The sequence below is a fragment of the Andrographis paniculata genome, unplaced genomic scaffold, assembly GCF_009805555.1.
Source record: "Andrographis paniculata isolate CXL003 unplaced genomic scaffold, ASM980555v1 Contig73END, whole genome shotgun sequence".
Classification (NCBI taxonomy): domain Eukaryota; kingdom Viridiplantae; phylum Streptophyta; class Magnoliopsida; order Lamiales; family Acanthaceae; genus Andrographis; species Andrographis paniculata.
The window spans coordinates 74,639-92,677 of NW_026137610.1; the positions used below are offsets into that span (position 1 = coordinate 74,639).

Genomic DNA, 18,039 nt, shown 5'->3' on the forward strand with positions numbered 1-18,039 from the left:
GCGGCAGTGTGGATTATGCCAATCCACGTGGATTTGGGCTTTATAATAATAATTATTATTATAAATTAAAATGTATTTAATAAATATAAATTAATTTAATTAATTATATATTACATATTATAATAGTATTATTATTTTTTAAAAAGAATTAAATTTAATTATTTTTTTATAAAATTAATTTATATTAATTATAACTATTATAGTAAATATTATTTTTCTAAAATAATATCAATATTATATACTCTCCCTGTCCATTCCAAAACAAAGTTACCATTTTGTTAATTTAGTAATTGTACTGCATAGTTCACATAATTGTACTGCATAGTTCACATAATAAATACTATTTGTCATTACTTTTATATTATACCATATTAATAAGAGTATTTTTGTCTTTTTTACTGTAATCCAGCAAACGCCACCCTTGCGGGACGGAGGGAGTATATTATTTATTATGATATAATTTTTAAAACATATTTTAAATTTTTAATTATATATAAAATTTATTTTAATATTAACAATACTTTTAATACAATTGAAAAATACTATTATACTTTATTATTATTAATTAATTAATTATTATTATTATTTTATTTTGAGTTTAGATTTAGAAAATTACAAATTTGAATTTAATTAATAGTTTAATGTGAAAGAGACAATGTGATTTTTAATGTAAATAAAATTTTAATATAAAAAATTAAAAAAATATATAGTATTTAATTTGATATTTTTGAAAAAAATTAAAATTTTACAAACAAATGATTATTTTCTAATAATAAAATATTATTATTAAAATTATTTATATTATAAATTAAAAATAACATTTATACAAACATCATATTAATTCAATATTATTCTATTAAAATTTAATTATTACATTCAATATACTCCATCCGTTCCATTTCTCATATTCACTTTCTTATTTCCGTCCGTCATACTTATTTTGTCTTGGAAAAAAAAGTATGCACTTTAATCTCATTTCTAAAAATTTAATTTATATATTTTTTTAATTTCAATTATAATAATTAGTTATCTTAATTCTAATATATAATTATTTTTATTATACAATATTTATTTTTACTATTATATTTTAAATTATTTACTAATTATATTCCTCATAAATTCTCGTGTCTACAGTAAAACGAACAAAATATCTGGTATTGAGAGTAATATTTAAAATCCAATTTTTACAAATAAACATAATTTAAACACATTCAATAATTTAACACAAAATATTATTTTTTTTTTATATTATTGACACAATTTTTCATATATAATATGAAAATACATTCATCCACTCTATCTCAAATACTCTGTAATTTTTTTAACATTTTTTTTAATATATCTCAAACACGTGCAATGTTTTTTTATTGTATGTTTTAAACACTCTTCAATATTTATAAAATAGAAAATAATTAATTAGGTCCGGCCGGGGGTTTGCCCAATGCGCACTTTCGGACAGCGGTTGCGGGTTTCTATGTCATAAAAAAATAATAATAATAATTAATTATACATAATATCTACCCTACGATTCATCTCATAACATCACTCCAATAATATATATATGCACTTTTGTATCCTATGACATAATTTTAAAATTATCATATTTAAATCTCTCACTTAAAATTTCTTGCTGAACTCAAATGTTATTCTTGATTTGAAACGGAGAGAGGATAGAGTATTTTTTATATTATTTATATAAATTTTTATATTTAGTATAAAAAAATATATCCATAAAAAATAAAAATTCTTATATATAAAAAATTCAAATAAATATTCGAAATAAAATTGAATATACTGAAATTGAAAATCAAATAAACCTTTTAAATTATTATATATTGAAAATATTTAAATAAAAAAATAAAAAAGCATATTCACCTCCGTCTTATATTTATTTATCAATTTGTTTTTTCATGAAAATTTAAAAATATTAATATTATATTATGATATATTATAAATAAATGTAAAATGACTCAACTAACCTGTATATTTGTGTAAATATATTATAAATGAGAAGGGTATTTGTAATGTTAGATTAAAAATTAACGTATTGAAAAAATTTAATAGATTATTAAAGAAGAGAGTATTATTAGTAGTCCAATCTAAATGACATTAATCAATTGTAGTCTTAAATGAAATTTTTTAATCCATTTTGATTCTATTCTAAGATTAATCAATTATAATTTTTCTGTTATTTTTTAACTATCAATCAAATCATGTTTAAATATATCAACATATTTTTAACAGGTGCATATTTGAATAACCATCACACGATTAATACATATAAATAATAATTTTTACAATTATTTAAAAATATAAGAAATTATAAAATTTCGAAAAAATATTAATAACAAATTAAACTATATTTTGAATGATAGAATATATATTAATATTTTTTTAAAGTCTAAGTAATACTTATTAAAATAGTAATACATTAAATTATCATTTTAAAAATTAAAAATTTATAATGAAATAATATCAATTATATACTAACATCTATTTTTTAAAATCATAAAATTTTAATAGTTTATATATATAGATATTTATATATTATCAATGACGAGAAATCCAACGTAACATTGTATTTTTAATGTACTTACTTTTTTTTATAAAATATTATCTTTAAGTATTTACTACTTTTTATATTAATAGTTATTTTTATTTTAATAATATTAAAAATACAAAATAAAAATTAAAAAATATTTCAAATAACTATGTTCTTTTAACAAATATATATAGACATGTTTTTTTAAAAAAATATTAATAAGGGAAAAAATTATTTTTGGTTCCAATATAACCAAAATTCATTAATTTTGGTCTCAATATAGAAATTTTATCAATTTTGGTTTCAATATAACCAAAACTCATCAATTTTTTGTCTCAATATAACCAAAACTATCATCTTTGGTTTCAATATAAACTTTTTATCAATTTTAGTCCCAATATAATCAAAACTTATAATTTTTTGTCGCAATATAATCAAACTTTATTTTTTTTGGTTCCACCGTCAACAAATCTACGGAAAATGCTGACGTGGACTTGCAAGATTGTGTAATTTCTTCAAATAGAAATATAAGGTTTGATTTCTTTTCACGTCAGCATTTTTCGTCGGTTTGTTAACTGTGAGACCAAAAAAGATAAGGTTTAATTATATTGAGACAAAAAAAATGATGAGTTTTTGTTATATTGAGACTAAATTGATAAAAATTTTATATTGGGATAAAAAATGATGAGTTTTGGTTATATTGAGACGAAAAATAATAAGTTTTGATTATATTGAGACCAAAATTAATAAAATTTTTATATTGAGACCAAAATCAAAATCGATGAATTTTAGTTATATTTGGACTAAAAATAATTTTTTTCCTATTAATAAATTACATATATTAATTATTTTTATATTATTTATATAATTTTTCATATTTAAAAAAAAATTATTAAAATTATCTGACAAAAAAAACATTTTAAATCTAAATTGATTTGCTTTCCAAATAAAAAAATATAAAAAAATTACAGCTCATTGATTACATTTTACTTGCCAAAACTAGCGCTAAAAAACCATTAACAGCAGGCACGCACGCACGCAGAGGGGGCAGGGCAAGAGGATCTATCCATCCATCTATCCTGGCGGAATCTTTATATATATAGGTATATGTATGTATATATATACAGAAGAACAGCACACGGACAGACACAGGTTGGGAGGGAGAGGGAGGGACGGTATGAAGTATGAAACTCTTACGATACGATACAATACAATACAATACAAATACAGTAGTAATAGCAGTATAAGTTGAGACTGAAGGAGTATCCACCAGCAGCAGCAGGAGGAGGAGAAGGAGGTCCAAAGCGTAATTAAATCCCCCATTCCCCCGGCCCGGCCCGCCACGCCACCCATATTCTCTTTTTAATTCCCCCGCCTTCCATATAACCGCCTCTCCTCCTCCTCCTCCTCATCATAACTTTAACTTGTTGTTGTAGCTAATTTTGTGAAGATCCGATCCGATCCTATCCTATCCTATCCTGCCCAGAATTAAGGTGATGATGAAGAGCGGCGCCGAATTAACACGTTCCATCTTTCTCATCTCTGCCATTTTCGCAGCTTCCATTGCCGTCGTTTCACTTCTCGGATATTTCTCCCATAAAGCTAATGGATCCCAAACCCAACTCAATATACCAAGTTTCCAATTTCTCTCTGCTCCACATGATTCCAAAGCTGCACCTGCTGCTGCTTCGCAATTCTCCTCCAAATTCATGCCCACCGCCCGTGTAAGTACCGCTATCTCACACACGGCCTATATATATAGATATATATTTGAATTAGGACTTAATTAATTAATGATCGATGTAATCTACGTATCTGTGCTGTGATGCTCGCCCCCTTCTTTATATTCAATCCACTAATGATATTTACTGAAGCTTGTATATACATACGTGTTGAAGTCTTCTGTTCATCGGCTGCTAGGCAAATCTACTGAGTCTGTTTGATTCAATAAATACAACAACTACACAGGTGATATTAATTCATAAATTAAGACTAAGGATCTTTAACCTTTTAATTCATGCGGTCCTGAACATTTATTGAATAGAACGTAAGTAGTTATCAGTTATCTCTGGGTGTCTGCATTAGAGTTATAAGGTCTCTGTTAAGTGTGGCACAATTTTTACCTGCCAATTTTGGGTTCATCATCAGAAGAGGCTCAAGTTGCATGTGAATTTGTTGTAACTGTCCTGTAAACAAGCTGTTGATTGACAGCATGGTCTATTGATTACATGATGATGTTTGATTAAACATGAAAATTGCAGAGGAGAACAGATAATAAACTGCTGGAGCAGGGATTAGCTCGAGCAAGAGCAGCAATTAGGAAAGCAGCTACCAACCGAAGCATATCAGTGATAGGAAGTAATGGCATTTTATCGTGGTCGGCAATATATGGCAACCCCGGCGAATTTCTTCAGTAAGCAACCTCGCTTATAATTGGATCTAAGATTCTGATATAATAGCTAATTTTATAGTGAGAAGAGAAGGAAGAGGGGGTAACTTGGGCTGATCAAATAAATATGTCAATTAGGTTGTTTTCTCAATGATTGCCTGGAAGTTTGTAAAACACTCGTACGCACAAGTCATATACTCGATCGTTTTAAGTGGCTTGAACATTGCACGCACGCAGGCACTCTTTTTTTTTTTTTTTTATATAAGTAATGAAGCTGGCTGCCCATCGATCAATGGATTAGGAAACTAACTAATTTATTAATTTATCTTCTTAGCTTAATTAATAGTTAAAGCGCTATTCGAAGAGAGAGCACATGTGACATTTTTACTGAATGGGTGTTGGATATCTTAAAGATCTAGCTAGGTGGGCGAGTCTTACACCTAAAGCATGGGGTTCCTAGCTAGTGCGCACACTCATTGTTTCCTCCACTCTCTAGTTTTCCCTTTTTTTTTTTTTTTTTCAATCTTCCAAAGCACTGAAATCGATCGATGCTTCTATTACTCATTACTTTTTTTGCATCGGGCATTGCTCGTGAATTGCTCTATCTCCTTTTTACAATATATATTAGTTGCCCCTTCTATTTACTTCTCGAGAAAGTTTCCCTAGAAAGAGTGCTAGCCGATGAAATTTCGACTTGACAATTTATATATATATATTGAAATTAGAGAAGCATAAACCATTGCCATAGCTGCATGTGATGCTAACAAAATAGAATTCTTCCCCCCCTATTCTTGGAGCATTAATTTCCCATACTTGTGTAGAAACAAAGTTCCTTATTATTATTATTATTATTAAAGCGTGACTTAATATAAAATCTCGAGTTATGCATGTTCGCTCCTATAATAAGAATTCAGTATATTTCTTGCTTAGGGATTAGGAATAGTTTATGTTAATTTCCTCGTCTGGGATTTGCTAAAAGTATATATATGTATATATATATCTGTGTGTGTGTGTTTGCGCGCGCAAGAGAGAGATAATGCTACCTAGTTTAGACGGCATTTTACTCTTAGATACTGCCTGTGTAACATGTACAGTGAAACCATCTCTTATCTTGTAATCTTGCAATCATTGTCTCATAATAATCTACATATAAGAGCATCTTTAATGAAGAAGTCTTGCCTGCGTTTAATGTATGAGATGATGCATCCCAATCCCATTAATATCCTTTTGCATGCTTCCTTGTTCTAGTAGAAGATTAAAGAACCTCCATGGATGATCTCCCATCCTCCAGCACTCCCTAGCTAGCTAATTAGAAGCTGATGTATCTTCCGAATGTTTATTCTTATGAAGAGATGATGAATACTAAAAATTAATCTGCATTGATCGGGCATTATATTCATCGATCATGCATATTTTAACAAATTACATTAACAATCACATATGTTCCACAGGAGTTACAGGGAAATGGAAAGAAATTTCAAAGTTTATGTATATCAAGAAGGGGAACCACCAATAGTGCATGATGGGCCATGCAAAGACATCTATAGTAGTGAAGGAAGGTTCATACATGAGATGGAGCATGGAAATACTAGGTTTAAGACAACCAATGCACAATACGCTCACGTTTACTTCATGCCATATAGCATAACATGGATGGTCAAGTATCTCTTAACCCCCCATGTGTATAATGTTACCAGACTCCAGGAATTGGTATCCGATTATGTACAGCTCATCTCCACAAAACATCCCTTCTGGAATAGAACTCAAGGGGCTGACCACTTCATGCTTTCTTGTCACGACTGGGTGAGCATACTACAGATATATATCTATATATATATTTGTGTGTGTATTATATATATGTTTCGCTTTTGTCCTTTTAATAGATACAAGTAATTGTTTATAGGGGACAACAGTATATGTTATGTTTATTATTTATATATAAGAAGCCATTGATTGATGGCTCTCCTATACTTAATTTGATGCTGAGCTAGCTGATCAGTGTAGTTACGTTATAAGTTCGTCTGCTTTAATTAATTGATTGATTAATTAATTAATTGTTCCAGGGACCTCATGCAACACAAGGAAACGCGTTCCTGTACAACACTTCCATCCGTGTCTTGTGCAATGCTAATTCCTCAGAAGGATTCAACCCACAGAAGGATGTTAGCCTGCCAGAGATACATCTTTACGGCGGCGTTGTAAACCCCAAGCTGGCCTCTCCTCCGCCGCCGTCCAATATGTCCTCCAGGCCCTACCTGGCGTTCTTCTCCGGTGGGATGCACGGCCCCATCAGGCCAATCCTTCTCCAGTACTGGAAGGGAAAAGACCCCGACATCCGGGTTTATGAATACGACCTGCCCGCGGGCGAGGATTACTATAACTGGATGCTGCGGTCCAAGTTCTGTTTGTGCCCGAGCGGATACGAAGTGGCCAGCCCCAGAATTGTGGAGGCAGTCTATGCGGAGTGCGTCCCCGTGGTGCTGTCAAGCCACTACGTGCTGCCGTTCAGCGACGTGCTGCGGTGGGAGGCATTCTCGCTGCGGGTTGATGTGTGGGATATCCCGCGGCTGAGGGAGATACTGGTGGCGGTGTCGGAGGACGAGTACCTGAGGCTGAGAGAAGGCTTGAGAGCGGTGAGGCGGCATTTTGTTCTGAACCAGCCGGCCAAGAGATTTGACATGTTTCACATGATTTTGCACTCGGTGTGGCTTAGACGATTGAATCTCAATCTCAACGCCAACGCCAATGCTTGATTGATTGATTATAATATTGAGATACCCACCCCCTACACAGCACGCGTGCACGTGCGTACATACATGGATCGACGAAATTAAGAAAGAAATCAAGTTTCGCACTCTGTACAATTGGTACGTACGTGAGAGAACTGAAGCAGTAGTTTCGTCCCCTCTGCTGTACGGATGGGCGGTAAGCATGGTGAACTCGTGACAGCCAAGTCATGGTTCAATCCCATCCCCGCTTCCAAATCTTATCTAGAGAAATTAGACGAGCGAGTCAAATACAGAGACATGCAAAAATTTAAAGAAAGCATTAATGGTGGAACGGACGAGCTGTGCAGTAATTTAAAGAAAGCAGTAACGGTGGAATAGAATGGGCGATGATGAATGGTGAACGTATGATGAAGTATAACAATGGAACATGTATTCATACTCCCAAATGACAGAAATAATCATCGGAACATATATTCATAATAAGAAATGACATAAATAAAATGTGTAATGGGCAAGCGGCAGCTGTTAGTGATAATGAATGTAATAATGGAATATATATTTATGATCATATTTGTCCATTATATTTGTCCATTTAAATTAAATTGTACTTGATTTAAGGGAGTTACAAAGCTATTTTCAACTTATTATCTATAGTAATTTTATTTTAATCATAAATTTTAGTAATAATTTTACTCAAATTATAATTTTTAATTTTTACTTTAAAAAGTATATTTTCTTTATATTCTCTTTTATATAACTTTTCATATTTGCATGGCTTCTTCGGAAGACTCGGAGGGATTTGCCATTTAATTTGACTTTGCCAAATTTTTAAGGAATTTGATCTTTATAAAAATAAATTTGATCGTCGATTTTAAATTTGATGTTTTTTTTGATAAATTTGACGATTTAATCTTCGTAGAGACGGATTTGGTAATCCATAATATTTTTTCATCGCGTATCCTTTTAATTTTTAAATCAAAGAAGGTCGGGTTAATGCTTTTGACGAAGAACATCTTGAAGCGTTATGATGAACTCGGATGACTTCTTCTTTTTTTCTTTTTTTTTATATTTTATTTCGTCGGATCATTCAATGGGATTTGAAGCTTTGATCTTTTATTCGGCTTGGACATACAACAAAAAAATATTAATTAATTGATTTGTCAATCAATATTTGATCATTTGTTAAAATTGAAGACTTTTCGACGAAAAAGAATTCGAATGACACAAAGAACATAAAGTTATATTTAAAAGAGAATTCAAAAACTTATCCATTTGGTTGAGTCTTTGAAAGAATTTCTGTGTGTCCAATGGTTTGACAGTGACCCTATTTATTAAGGATGGGTAGACTTGGTTTTCTTTTCGGGCAAAGCCACGTGGCTTTTCGATTGGTCAAGAAATATTTTTTTATTAAATTTTCTTTTTTGTCAGATGTTTTCCATTATTACAATGATTTGATTCTGCCATTTTCTTTCATATCAATATTTTTATATCATTTTATTTTTAAAGATATTAATATGACTTTATATATATATACATATCTTCCATTGTACACGAATTTTGCATTAATAATTGATAAATAATACTATTGTATTGAGACGAAGGGAGTAATATATATGTATAATATAATACTATATCTTTATTTTATTAAAATTTTATTGTTTTCAAAAATATATAATATTTAATTGAATTTAAATATTCATTTTTAGTGCCTATTATATATGCAAATAATTATAGATATATCTTGATTTTTGTAGATAATACTTTATCCGTCAAATTACTAATTTTTCTATTTATTTTTAATATTTTAATATTTAAATATTAATTATTATAACAGAAAATAAAATAAAATAAAATAAATTGGTACATGCAATAATAATAATAATAATAATAATAATAATAATAGTAGTAGTAGTAGTGGTCCCGCGGATGGATGGGGATGGATGGGTGATGATTAATCTTGAAAATTAGCAGTGATGGGAATTGATTTTTGTATATTACCAAGTCTAAAGAGGGAAGGAACGACGTCATTCCAGAGAGGAGAGAGAAAGAGAGAGGGGAGGCAGGCAGGCAGGAAGAGAAAGAGATCGATCCCGTGGAGGCGTGGGATGGCGATACTGTACGCCCTAGTGGCGCGTGGCTCGGTGGTCCTGGCGGAATTCAGCGCTACCTCCACCACCGCGAATGCAATCGCCCGACAAATTCTCGAGAAGATCCCTGGAACTAATGACACAAATGCTTCCTACTCCCAGGATCGCTACATTTTCCACGTCAAACGCACCGATGGTCTTACCGTTCTATGTATGGCCGACGACACAGCCGGAAGTATGCTCTTTCCTACTCTTTTACATCCAATTCCCTTCTCCTTGCTTATGCCTTTTCTTTTTTACAATTGTATACCACGAGTAGTTGTTTTTTCAATCGCCATCACTTTTATTTCAACTAATTTTGATTGGTTTTTTGATTTAGTTGTGGATTAAACTCGATATTCGTAATTCAGCATTTTCTATTTTGGAGAATTCAATTTCGTGTGATATCATTCATATGCGTTGATTTACTGATGCGATCTTTTTATCTTGTGGATCTGAAAAGATAACTTCTTTTGCGGATTGGGCTGAGATGGGTTCGGAATTAGGTTTAGTTTGGTTAGGTTGGGATATTATTCGCATTTGAGTTAAGCTTGCTATTTGTGACTTGTGAAGCTATTACGGATATTATATTCCCGGATGCGATGCGATGGAGGCTATCTCGCTATGTTGCCTTGTACATGTACTGATACAAAGACCAGGTTTTGTTCATGTTTTAATGTTATGCTCACCCACTCTTAAAATCATTGGGGAACTCCTTTGACAAGCCTCAACACTGTTGACTCGCTCTTAATAATTTAAACAAGACAATATCATGTTCAGAGTAGCCATTGAAGAAATGTTTTGGAAGTAGTGTTTTGAGTTATGTTTTGCTGGCTTGGCTGATACAATGATTCATTATAACAATATCCCCTAGTAGCATAATTTGTGCTTGACTACATCCTTCCATTTTAATTTGACATGTTGTAGGGAGAATTCCATTTGCATTTCTTGAAGAAATTCATCAAAGATTTGTCAGGACATATGGCAGGGCTGTTTTGTCCGCACAAGCGTATGCCATGAATGATGAATTTTCAAGGGTCCTTAGCCAGCAAATGGAGTATTACTCAAATGATCCAAATGCTGACAGGATAAACCGGCTTAGAGGTGAAATGAGCCAGGTGATTTCTGCCAAATGATTGGCTTCTTTCTGTTGTTGAATCATTTCCCCTTATGTATTATGTAGTAGATATGGTTTCAGAATGTCCCAGTGTTGAGATTCTTTGCAGCTTTTCCTCCAGTTCATACGCCGGCCGTCCGTTTGTGGTGGTCAAATGTATTCATTTCTTTCACTTATTTTACTGATTGGTTTGTTAGAGATAATAAATTAGAGCCTCCATCTTAATTTTGATTCTAAATTGGTTGCACTAATTTTTGTAATGTTGGATCTTTAATTTTTACTGCTTTTGCTATGCCATATATATGTATATATATACAATGCAAAAAACTAATGGGCTGTTACTGTAGGTGCGAAATGTCATGATTGAGAATATTGACAAAGTTTTAGAGAGAGGTGATCGGCTAGAATTGTTGGTTGACAAAACTGCCAATATGCAAGGCAACACTTTTCGCTTCAGAAGGCAAGCTCGGCGTTTCAGAAACACGGTGTGGTGGAGAAACGTAAAACTAATGTAAGTTGGTTTGGAATTGAAAACCACCCTTGAAATTATGGAGCACTCTGGTTTTGAAGGATCAATCTTACATTATAGATCTCTGTTGTGGGATACTGTTGAAATATGTTTCTCTGCACACCTGCATAACTTGGGAGGATCCAGCAGCTCACATTTTTGAGCATTGCAATCTAGATCACAACTACATCTGCATACGTGGCATATTTGTTTCTGAACTAGGATGTGGTTTTTGGCAGGGTTGCGCTGATCTTCCTTCTCCTGGTGATCATTTATGTTGTTGTGGCTTTTGTTTGCCATGGGCCGACACTCCCATCTTGTTTGAAGTGATTGATGTTCTGGATACCATTTTGCGGTCCTCTTCTCTTGTGCCGTGCCCCCAAGAAGAAGAAGTATATACTCGCAGCAACTTCCTCCTAGCATTTTTCCTCAGGTTCTCTCTTTTGTGCTCCGGACTCACTCCCGAGTCGAGTTCCACACACCCTCACACACAGATATATGTTGGTATTCTGGATTGAGAGAAATTTGAGATTTGCATTGCATTGCTTTGAATATTTTTTAAAACCAGAAGTGACTGGGGCATCATTCCCAGCAGTGTGTCGCATCTTCTCTTGTTGGAAAGTAGTGTTGAGAATTTGTGTTTTTAGCTCTCACCCGAACAAACACTTATTGTTGCTTGGGGTGGGGGGGCTGAACGAACTCGATCAAGTGTTGCTTGTTATGAAGGGTCGAACAAGCTGTATGACTGGACTGGTGTTGAAGCAAGTATTAATGTGAAATCGTTTGTTTTTTGGGTGTTATGACTGTGCTCTTCGTAGAGGTTGAAGCGTGTTCGTCCGTCCGTCTGTCCTAGTGAGGGACCGGGGCAGGGGAGGCGCTCTATCCTCCTGACAGGTAGACAGACAGGTGAACGAAGGAAGGCATATATATGTATGCAAGAAATTAAGGAAGGGTAGAGGGAGAGGATATATGCCTCTGTGATAGATGGATATATATATATATATATACATGCCTCCTCCTTGTTGTTTCGATTTGTTTGCAGAAACCAGAGATGATCACATGGAGATCTAAGAAGCATGCATGCAAGTGAGTTAGGATCAGAAATAGATATTTATTTGTTCGTCTATATATATATATATACAGTCCGGTTTAGGTGTTGATTAGATCCGGTTGGTATAAATATACAAAGCTAAGAATACAATAATGATAATACCTAATAATATAATATACAATATATATTCTAGTAACATAAAAAAATATAATATACTTATTTCTATATAGCAGGGTTCCGTGCTGCCAGTCTGTGGTTGGATGCCCGTACATAAAACGTTGCATATGAGATGAGACATCCTAATTTATATACATGCGAGTGTGAGTTGCCTTACATTACATGCCTGTTCAGCTGTCTAGAGTATAAAGATAAAATTGAAGATGTCATTGCCCTTGTCATTGTCAGTGCCAAAAAAGTCGCCACATAACAACCTTCATAGTATTATATGGTTATGGTGCCGACGAAAATTTGCACTTCCACGTGTAAAACGATTCGTCCACCTTTAATGGTTACATTTATTTTTTATACAAATATTTTTAGTTTGTACTACCATGCAAAAATAAAGGTAAAAAATAAACGAGATCATTAGAGTCGGACGGAATAGTATTTACTTTCCTTTCAGTATTAATGTGTTTATAAAAATTTAAATAAAATATAATTAGTAAATAATTAAAAAGTATATTATTAAAAATAATTATAAATTATAAAATTCAAAATGTAATTAAATGTATAATTATATTTTTTTAAAAAATAAAAGAATAAATTATGTAAGACAAAAAAAAATTATGTGAATTGGAAAAAATATACATCCTCCGTCCCATAACTATAGTCTCAATTGGGTTGCGCGTGACATTTAAGGAACATTGATATTATATTGGTAGTTGGTAATTGTGTATTAGTATAAAAAGTAGTGGCAATTGTGTAATAAAAATGAAAAAGTATGGATAGTTTTATGGTGATATGGTTATTTATGGAAATAAGACTATTGTTTTGGGATAGACAAAAATAGTAAACAAGACTATTGTACTGAAACAGACAAAAATGGTAAACAAGACTATTGTATTGAAACGGAAGGAGTATCATATACCACGGTAAATAAATGCATTAGGTGTCCTATATAATATAAGTTTTGTGTTAAAATTAAAGATAGTCTATGTTGTTGTTGGTTCATGTTATACTGTGTATAATTTACCTATTGTATGTCTATATATCTATCATATTATGTGTTGTTTGCAATTATATTATATGAATTATATAATATATTTATAGTTTGTCTGTGTAAATTATATCTTTATTATGCATTTTCTGTATGTATACGTATGTGCTGTTAGCATTTAATACTATTACAAATTTTGGCCTAAGAAGGGGTTTGGAAATAGTTTTTCAATGCCCCCAAGCCAAGCCGAGCATTGATTAATAAATGGATTAATAGCATGAATCTATATATATATATATATATATATGTCTAATAATATAGCCCAAGTAGGCCATTCAATCCGTCCGTGAGCAAGATCAACCAACCATCAACCATGTGGTGTGGGTTCGATCACTGATCATCATATAAAACAAACGAGGGTTGATTTTGCAAATTTCAAGATGGACCTGAAAACTGCGTGGGTCGGGTCAATCTGTGTAATTTGCAGCTTCATTGGAGCGAGCGAGCCAGACCAGATCCATGGGGTGGGGTGCTGTCTATCTGTCGGCGAAATCCACCATGGATCAGACATCAGAAGCCATATATTGCCAATCAATCGCCATCGTCTTAGTTTAACTGGCATGCATGCCAGCCATGCCATTCTTCAACTTGTACAGTGTTGAGTTGGTATGGACACGGATGGACAGCTACAAAATGTTGGAGTAATTAAATTATATCGAAGACAAATCGGTGGAGACGGATGATATGTGGATGGGGGAGAGAGGAGAATGATAGAATTGGAGTATATATACATATATATATATATATATAAATACCGTCTGTATACAGCAGCATATCATGTTCAAGTGTGTGTGATTGTGTGGTTAGAAGTGATGACAGCGTGCGGAGTGAGAGTGAGAGTGAACGCGGTGGGGTGGGGTGGGGTGGGGTGGGAGTGCGGAAATTGAATGGAATGGCCGCCGACAGTGACAAATAAAGAGGATGGATGATGATGATAATGATGATGATGATGATCGATGAGCGTGCTGCACAGACAGACAGACACTAGTATGAGTATGACTCAACTGATCAGAAGCAAGGAGCAGCAGTAGCACTCGTGTCACATACATACGTACCTCTCTAATCCCTCTCTACTACTGTCTGCTCTGTATGGTACTCAGTACTAATGCCAGGACTAATATTATCATCATTATCGTTATCATTATTATTATAGCGAGTCCCCCAGCGCAGCCCCCTCGTCAGGCAGGCCGGCCGGCCCCCCAATGCCATCATCACCATTAGTCTTTACTCATCGCCTGCCTTGCCTTGCCTTGCTTTTTCCGTGTCCCTCCATCTCTCCCTCTTCTCTTCTCTTCTCTTCTCTCTTCTCTTTGTTGTTGAAGCGCACACTACACTCCACTACACTACACTGCAAGGGTCTCCGTGGAGGAGCATTCTTCTATCTACCTCTATATCTATCTTCGTGTGCTATTTATGCGTTGTTGAAGAAGCTAAGCTAAGCTAAGCTAAGCTAAAGATGCCAAGACCAGCAGGCTCAAGGCCTTATGAGTGCGTCAGAAGAGCGTGGCACAGCGATAGACACCAACCCATTAGGGGTTCTCTCATTCAAGAAATTTTCAGGTGAGTGAGCACCCCACTCCTCCTTTCCCCCCCCCCCCCCCCCCCCCTGACTGCTACTACTACTGCTGCTGCTGCTACTACTACTACTACTATACTGCCGCAGTGCCGGTGCACAATAACTGTTGTATTCGGGATGCTTGGTTAGGATTGCCAATGAAGCTCACTGCCCATCCACCAGAAAGAACCGGGAGTGGCAAGAGAAGCTCCCCATTGTTGTCTTGAAAGCTGAGGAAATCATATATTCCAAAGCCAACTCAGAGGTACGTACGTACGTATGTATGTGTGTATGTACGTCGGTTGTGTCATTCCCTTCTTCGACAGGATGAGTATTCAGACCTCAAAACACTTTGGAAGAGAGTAAAGGATGCGATCGACGTGATAATACGAAGGGATGGGAGCACTGAAACTGGGCAACTAATTCTGCTGCAGCCTTGCATTGAAGGTAACCTTTGCTCTTTGCTCTTTGCTCTGACTGACTGGAGAATGAATGGTGCATGGTGGTAGCTTTGGTCATGGAGAAATCAATCAGGCTTTTATTTACTACTGGTATTTTTTTACTTGGCATGGACTGGAAAATTAAAATTCAATTGATTTTGCGGTGGCTGCTGTGCTGTGCTGTGCTGACTGCTGTTACTTACAGCTGCGCTGCATCTGGGATGCACTCCGAGAAGATCATCAAGAAGCCAGCATAACGAGTGTCCAGGACATGGACATAATAATTACCTGATGAGTAGGCAGCCTGAAACCATCAAGATGCAGCAGCAGGCGGCTACCTACGCCTACACCTCAGCTTCTTCTATTCCTGTTCCTGTTCCTGTTCCTGCCAAACCCACTCCCACTCCCACTATCGTCGATGCCCTCCATCATGCAGCATCAATGGACTCCCTCCATCCCTCCTGCTTGAGGACAGGCGGCGACGATTCTAGTGTCAAGGCAAGAAATGCTCCCAACGGCTACTCCTCCCCCTCCCATGGCAACAACTTCTTGATCATGGATTCCAATCCAAGGGACGTACAAATATATCCGCTGCTGCATGACCCAAAACTGCTCGGTAGTTCCTCGGAGCCTAATTGGAACTTTCATTCCCCGCAGCTTACGTCTATGGGCAACCAAAGGCTTTCCTCCAGTAGTAATAATAATCATGTAGCGGCGGCGGCGGCTTGTGCAGCAGGAGGCGGCGGCGGCTTTCACGAACGCAGCAGCACTTCAGACAAGGAGTGTGATTTAACCTTGCGTCTGGGTTCTTCTCCAGCAGCAGTGCCCCTAAAAGATGGGAAAGGATGGTCGCTCATCAAGCAAGCTCCTCCCGGTGGGGAGGGGAGGAATTCGTGGGCTGCTTGGACCCTTTGCCATTCTCAAAAAATGTAGCAGCTAGCTAGCAGGCTAGGTGAAGGAAGGAAGGAAGCAAGCAAGGAAGGAAGGCCGGCCAATTGGATATTGATTGATTGTGCGTGGGGGGTTGTTCTTCCTGGCTACAACTCTGGTAGCTGCTGCCCTGCAGACATTGGCGGGCGGGTGGGTGGGTGGGGCGGTCTGCCAAATTTGAAACCCTCAAGTCACTCAGTCAGTCTGCTGGTCGGCTTCTGTCTGCCTGTCGTGTGTAAGATGAAGGGAAAGCCAGTCCGTCTGCTGCCGGCCAAGCAGTAATGCTTTGGATTGGATGCTACTCCAGTCATAGGTAACTCTGGTGCATAAAATGACCGGAGATTTCATCAAATCCCCAAAAACAGAGGATTGGAAATAACTCGGCACTATAATATACAAATCGTCCTTCACCATTGCAGCCTCAATTTGAGATTTTTGCCAAAAAAAAAAAAACTAGAGAAAGAAAAGAGAAATAAGGGCTTGAACAAGAACAATAATAAAATAGCAAGACTTTGAATTAAAGTGCAACTTGGGGAAAGAAAGTGGATAGTTAATGCAGTGGATAATTTAATGTTTGTTTTTTTTACTCTCTAATTTTACTATTTAAATTTTGTATTTGTCATATATTTTTTTTGATAAAATATTCTATTAAACGTTATTTTTATATCAAATTCAAACCAAATTTTTTTCAAATTCATCGAAAGAAACACACCAACGGCAAAGTAGGTTTTGAGTGCCATCATTGTTTCAATTATGTTTGATATTGATTACAAATAGACGGTCACGAGGTGAGATGTTATACCACAATATGTTGCACCTATATCAATCATGATTATGTGGTATTGATTATAAATAGACGGTCATGAGGTGAGATGTTATACCACAATCTGTTACGTCTATATTAATTATTATTATTATGAGTTCAAATTTTCGATGAATTATTATTATGAACCACAATTTGTTACGTCTATATTAATTATTATTATGGGTTCAAATTTTCGATGAATTATTATTATGAACCACAATTTGTTACGCTTATATTAATTATTATTATGGATTCAAACTTTCGATGAATTATTATGAATTCAAATTTCTGACCCCTTAAGTATAGGAGCATGAGCAGTCTACGGTAAGCATTTCATCAACAGAAGCCGAGTATAGGAGTATGAGCACAACAACAAGCGAGCTCCTTTGGATTTCCTATCTTTTCTGAATTCATTGAAGGTGACTTGTGTCACAACCTATTCCATTGCACTGTGTCAAGAATTGAAGAACAATGGAGCATTAGAAGGTGAATGCTACAGAATGAATTGGAACCGAGGGAAGGAAGAAGGTGAGAAAGAAGATGGAGGTTAGGTAATTGGGTTGTTTCATGGGCTTCTTTTGTATTATATTTCTTTCATTTGTAGTCCATTGTCTATTAATTTAAGCTCAAG

At 34.7% G+C, this 18,039-nt stretch overlaps 3 protein-coding genes across 4 annotated transcripts; all 3 read left to right on the top strand.

Moving 5' to 3' along the window:
• The first annotated feature begins 3,733 nt into the window (after nt 1-3,733).
• Nucleotides 3,734-8,101, top strand: LOC127265432 (probable glycosyltransferase At5g25310). 2 transcript variants are annotated; one of them, XM_051295214.1, is made up of 5 exons: nt 3,734-4,266; nt 4,804-4,955; nt 6,383-6,523; nt 6,629-6,734; nt 6,995-8,101. In XM_051295214.1, exons 1-5 carry the CDS (start codon nt 4,039-4,041, stop codon nt 7,682-7,684), a joined length of 1,317 nt encoding a protein of 438 aa, XP_051151171.1. In that variant the 5' UTR covers nt 3,734-4,038; the 3' UTR covers nt 7,685-8,101. The 2 variants fall into 2 exon arrangements, with proteins under 2 accessions (XP_051151171.1, XP_051151170.1); XM_051295213.1 differs by having other exon boundaries at nt 6,383-6,734.
• A 1,566-nt stretch (nt 8,102-9,667) lies between these two features.
• LOC127265433 (vesicle-associated membrane protein 711) lies at nt 9,668-12,211 on the top strand. Its single transcript, XM_051295215.1, has 4 exons — nt 9,668-9,982; nt 10,714-10,904; nt 11,251-11,414; nt 11,651-12,211. The coding sequence occupies exons 1-4, from the start codon at nt 9,766-9,768 to the stop codon at nt 11,739-11,741; spliced, it is 663 nt and encodes a 220-aa protein (XP_051151172.1). The 5' UTR covers nt 9,668-9,765; the 3' UTR covers nt 11,742-12,211.
• A 2,344-nt stretch (nt 12,212-14,555) lies between these two features.
• LOC127265434 (uncharacterized) lies at nt 14,556-17,178 on the top strand. Its single transcript, XM_051295216.1, has 4 exons — nt 14,556-15,238; nt 15,384-15,498; nt 15,560-15,680; nt 15,879-17,178. Exons 1-4 carry the CDS (start codon nt 15,135-15,137, stop codon nt 16,604-16,606), a joined length of 1,068 nt encoding a protein of 355 aa, XP_051151173.1. The 5' UTR covers nt 14,556-15,134; the 3' UTR covers nt 16,607-17,178.
• The last annotated feature ends 861 nt before the right edge of the window (nt 17,179-18,039 follow it).

What these genes read in the sequence shown, in the direction of transcription:
- LOC127265433 (XM_051295215.1), top strand. Translation starts at nt 9,766, where the DNA reads ATGGCGATACTGTACGCCCTAGTGGCGCGTGGCTCGGTGGTCCTGGCG. An exon ending in TTAGAGGTGAAATGAGCCAG is followed by an intron (nt 10,905 to 11,250) that starts GTGATTTCTGCC and finishes CTGTTACTGTAG; the next exon opens with GTGCGAAATGTCATGATTGA. An exon ending in TGGAGAAACGTAAAACTAAT is followed by an intron (nt 11,415 to 11,650) that starts GTAAGTTGGTTT and finishes GGTTTTTGGCAG; the next exon opens with GGTTGCGCTGATCTTCCTTC.
- LOC127265434 (XM_051295216.1), top strand. Translation starts at nt 15,135, where the DNA reads ATGCCAAGACCAGCAGGCTCAAGGCCTTATGAGTGCGTCAGAAGAGCG. An exon ending in CTCATTCAAGAAATTTTCAG is followed by an intron (nt 15,239 to 15,383) that starts GTGAGTGAGCAC and finishes ATGCTTGGTTAG; the next exon opens with GATTGCCAATGAAGCTCACT. An exon ending in ATTCCAAAGCCAACTCAGAG is followed by an intron (nt 15,499 to 15,559) that starts GTACGTACGTAC and finishes CTTCTTCGACAG; the next exon opens with GATGAGTATTCAGACCTCAA.
- LOC127265432 (XM_051295213.1), top strand. Translation starts at nt 4,039, where the DNA reads ATGATGAAGAGCGGCGCCGAATTAACACGTTCCATCTTTCTCATCTCT. An exon ending in AACCCCGGCGAATTTCTTCA is followed by an intron (nt 4,956 to 6,382) that starts GTAAGCAACCTC and finishes TATGTTCCACAG; the next exon opens with GAGTTACAGGGAAATGGAAA. An exon ending in TGCTTTCTTGTCACGACTGG is followed by an intron (nt 6,735 to 6,994) that starts GTGAGCATACTA and finishes TAATTGTTCCAG; the next exon opens with GGACCTCATGCAACACAAGG.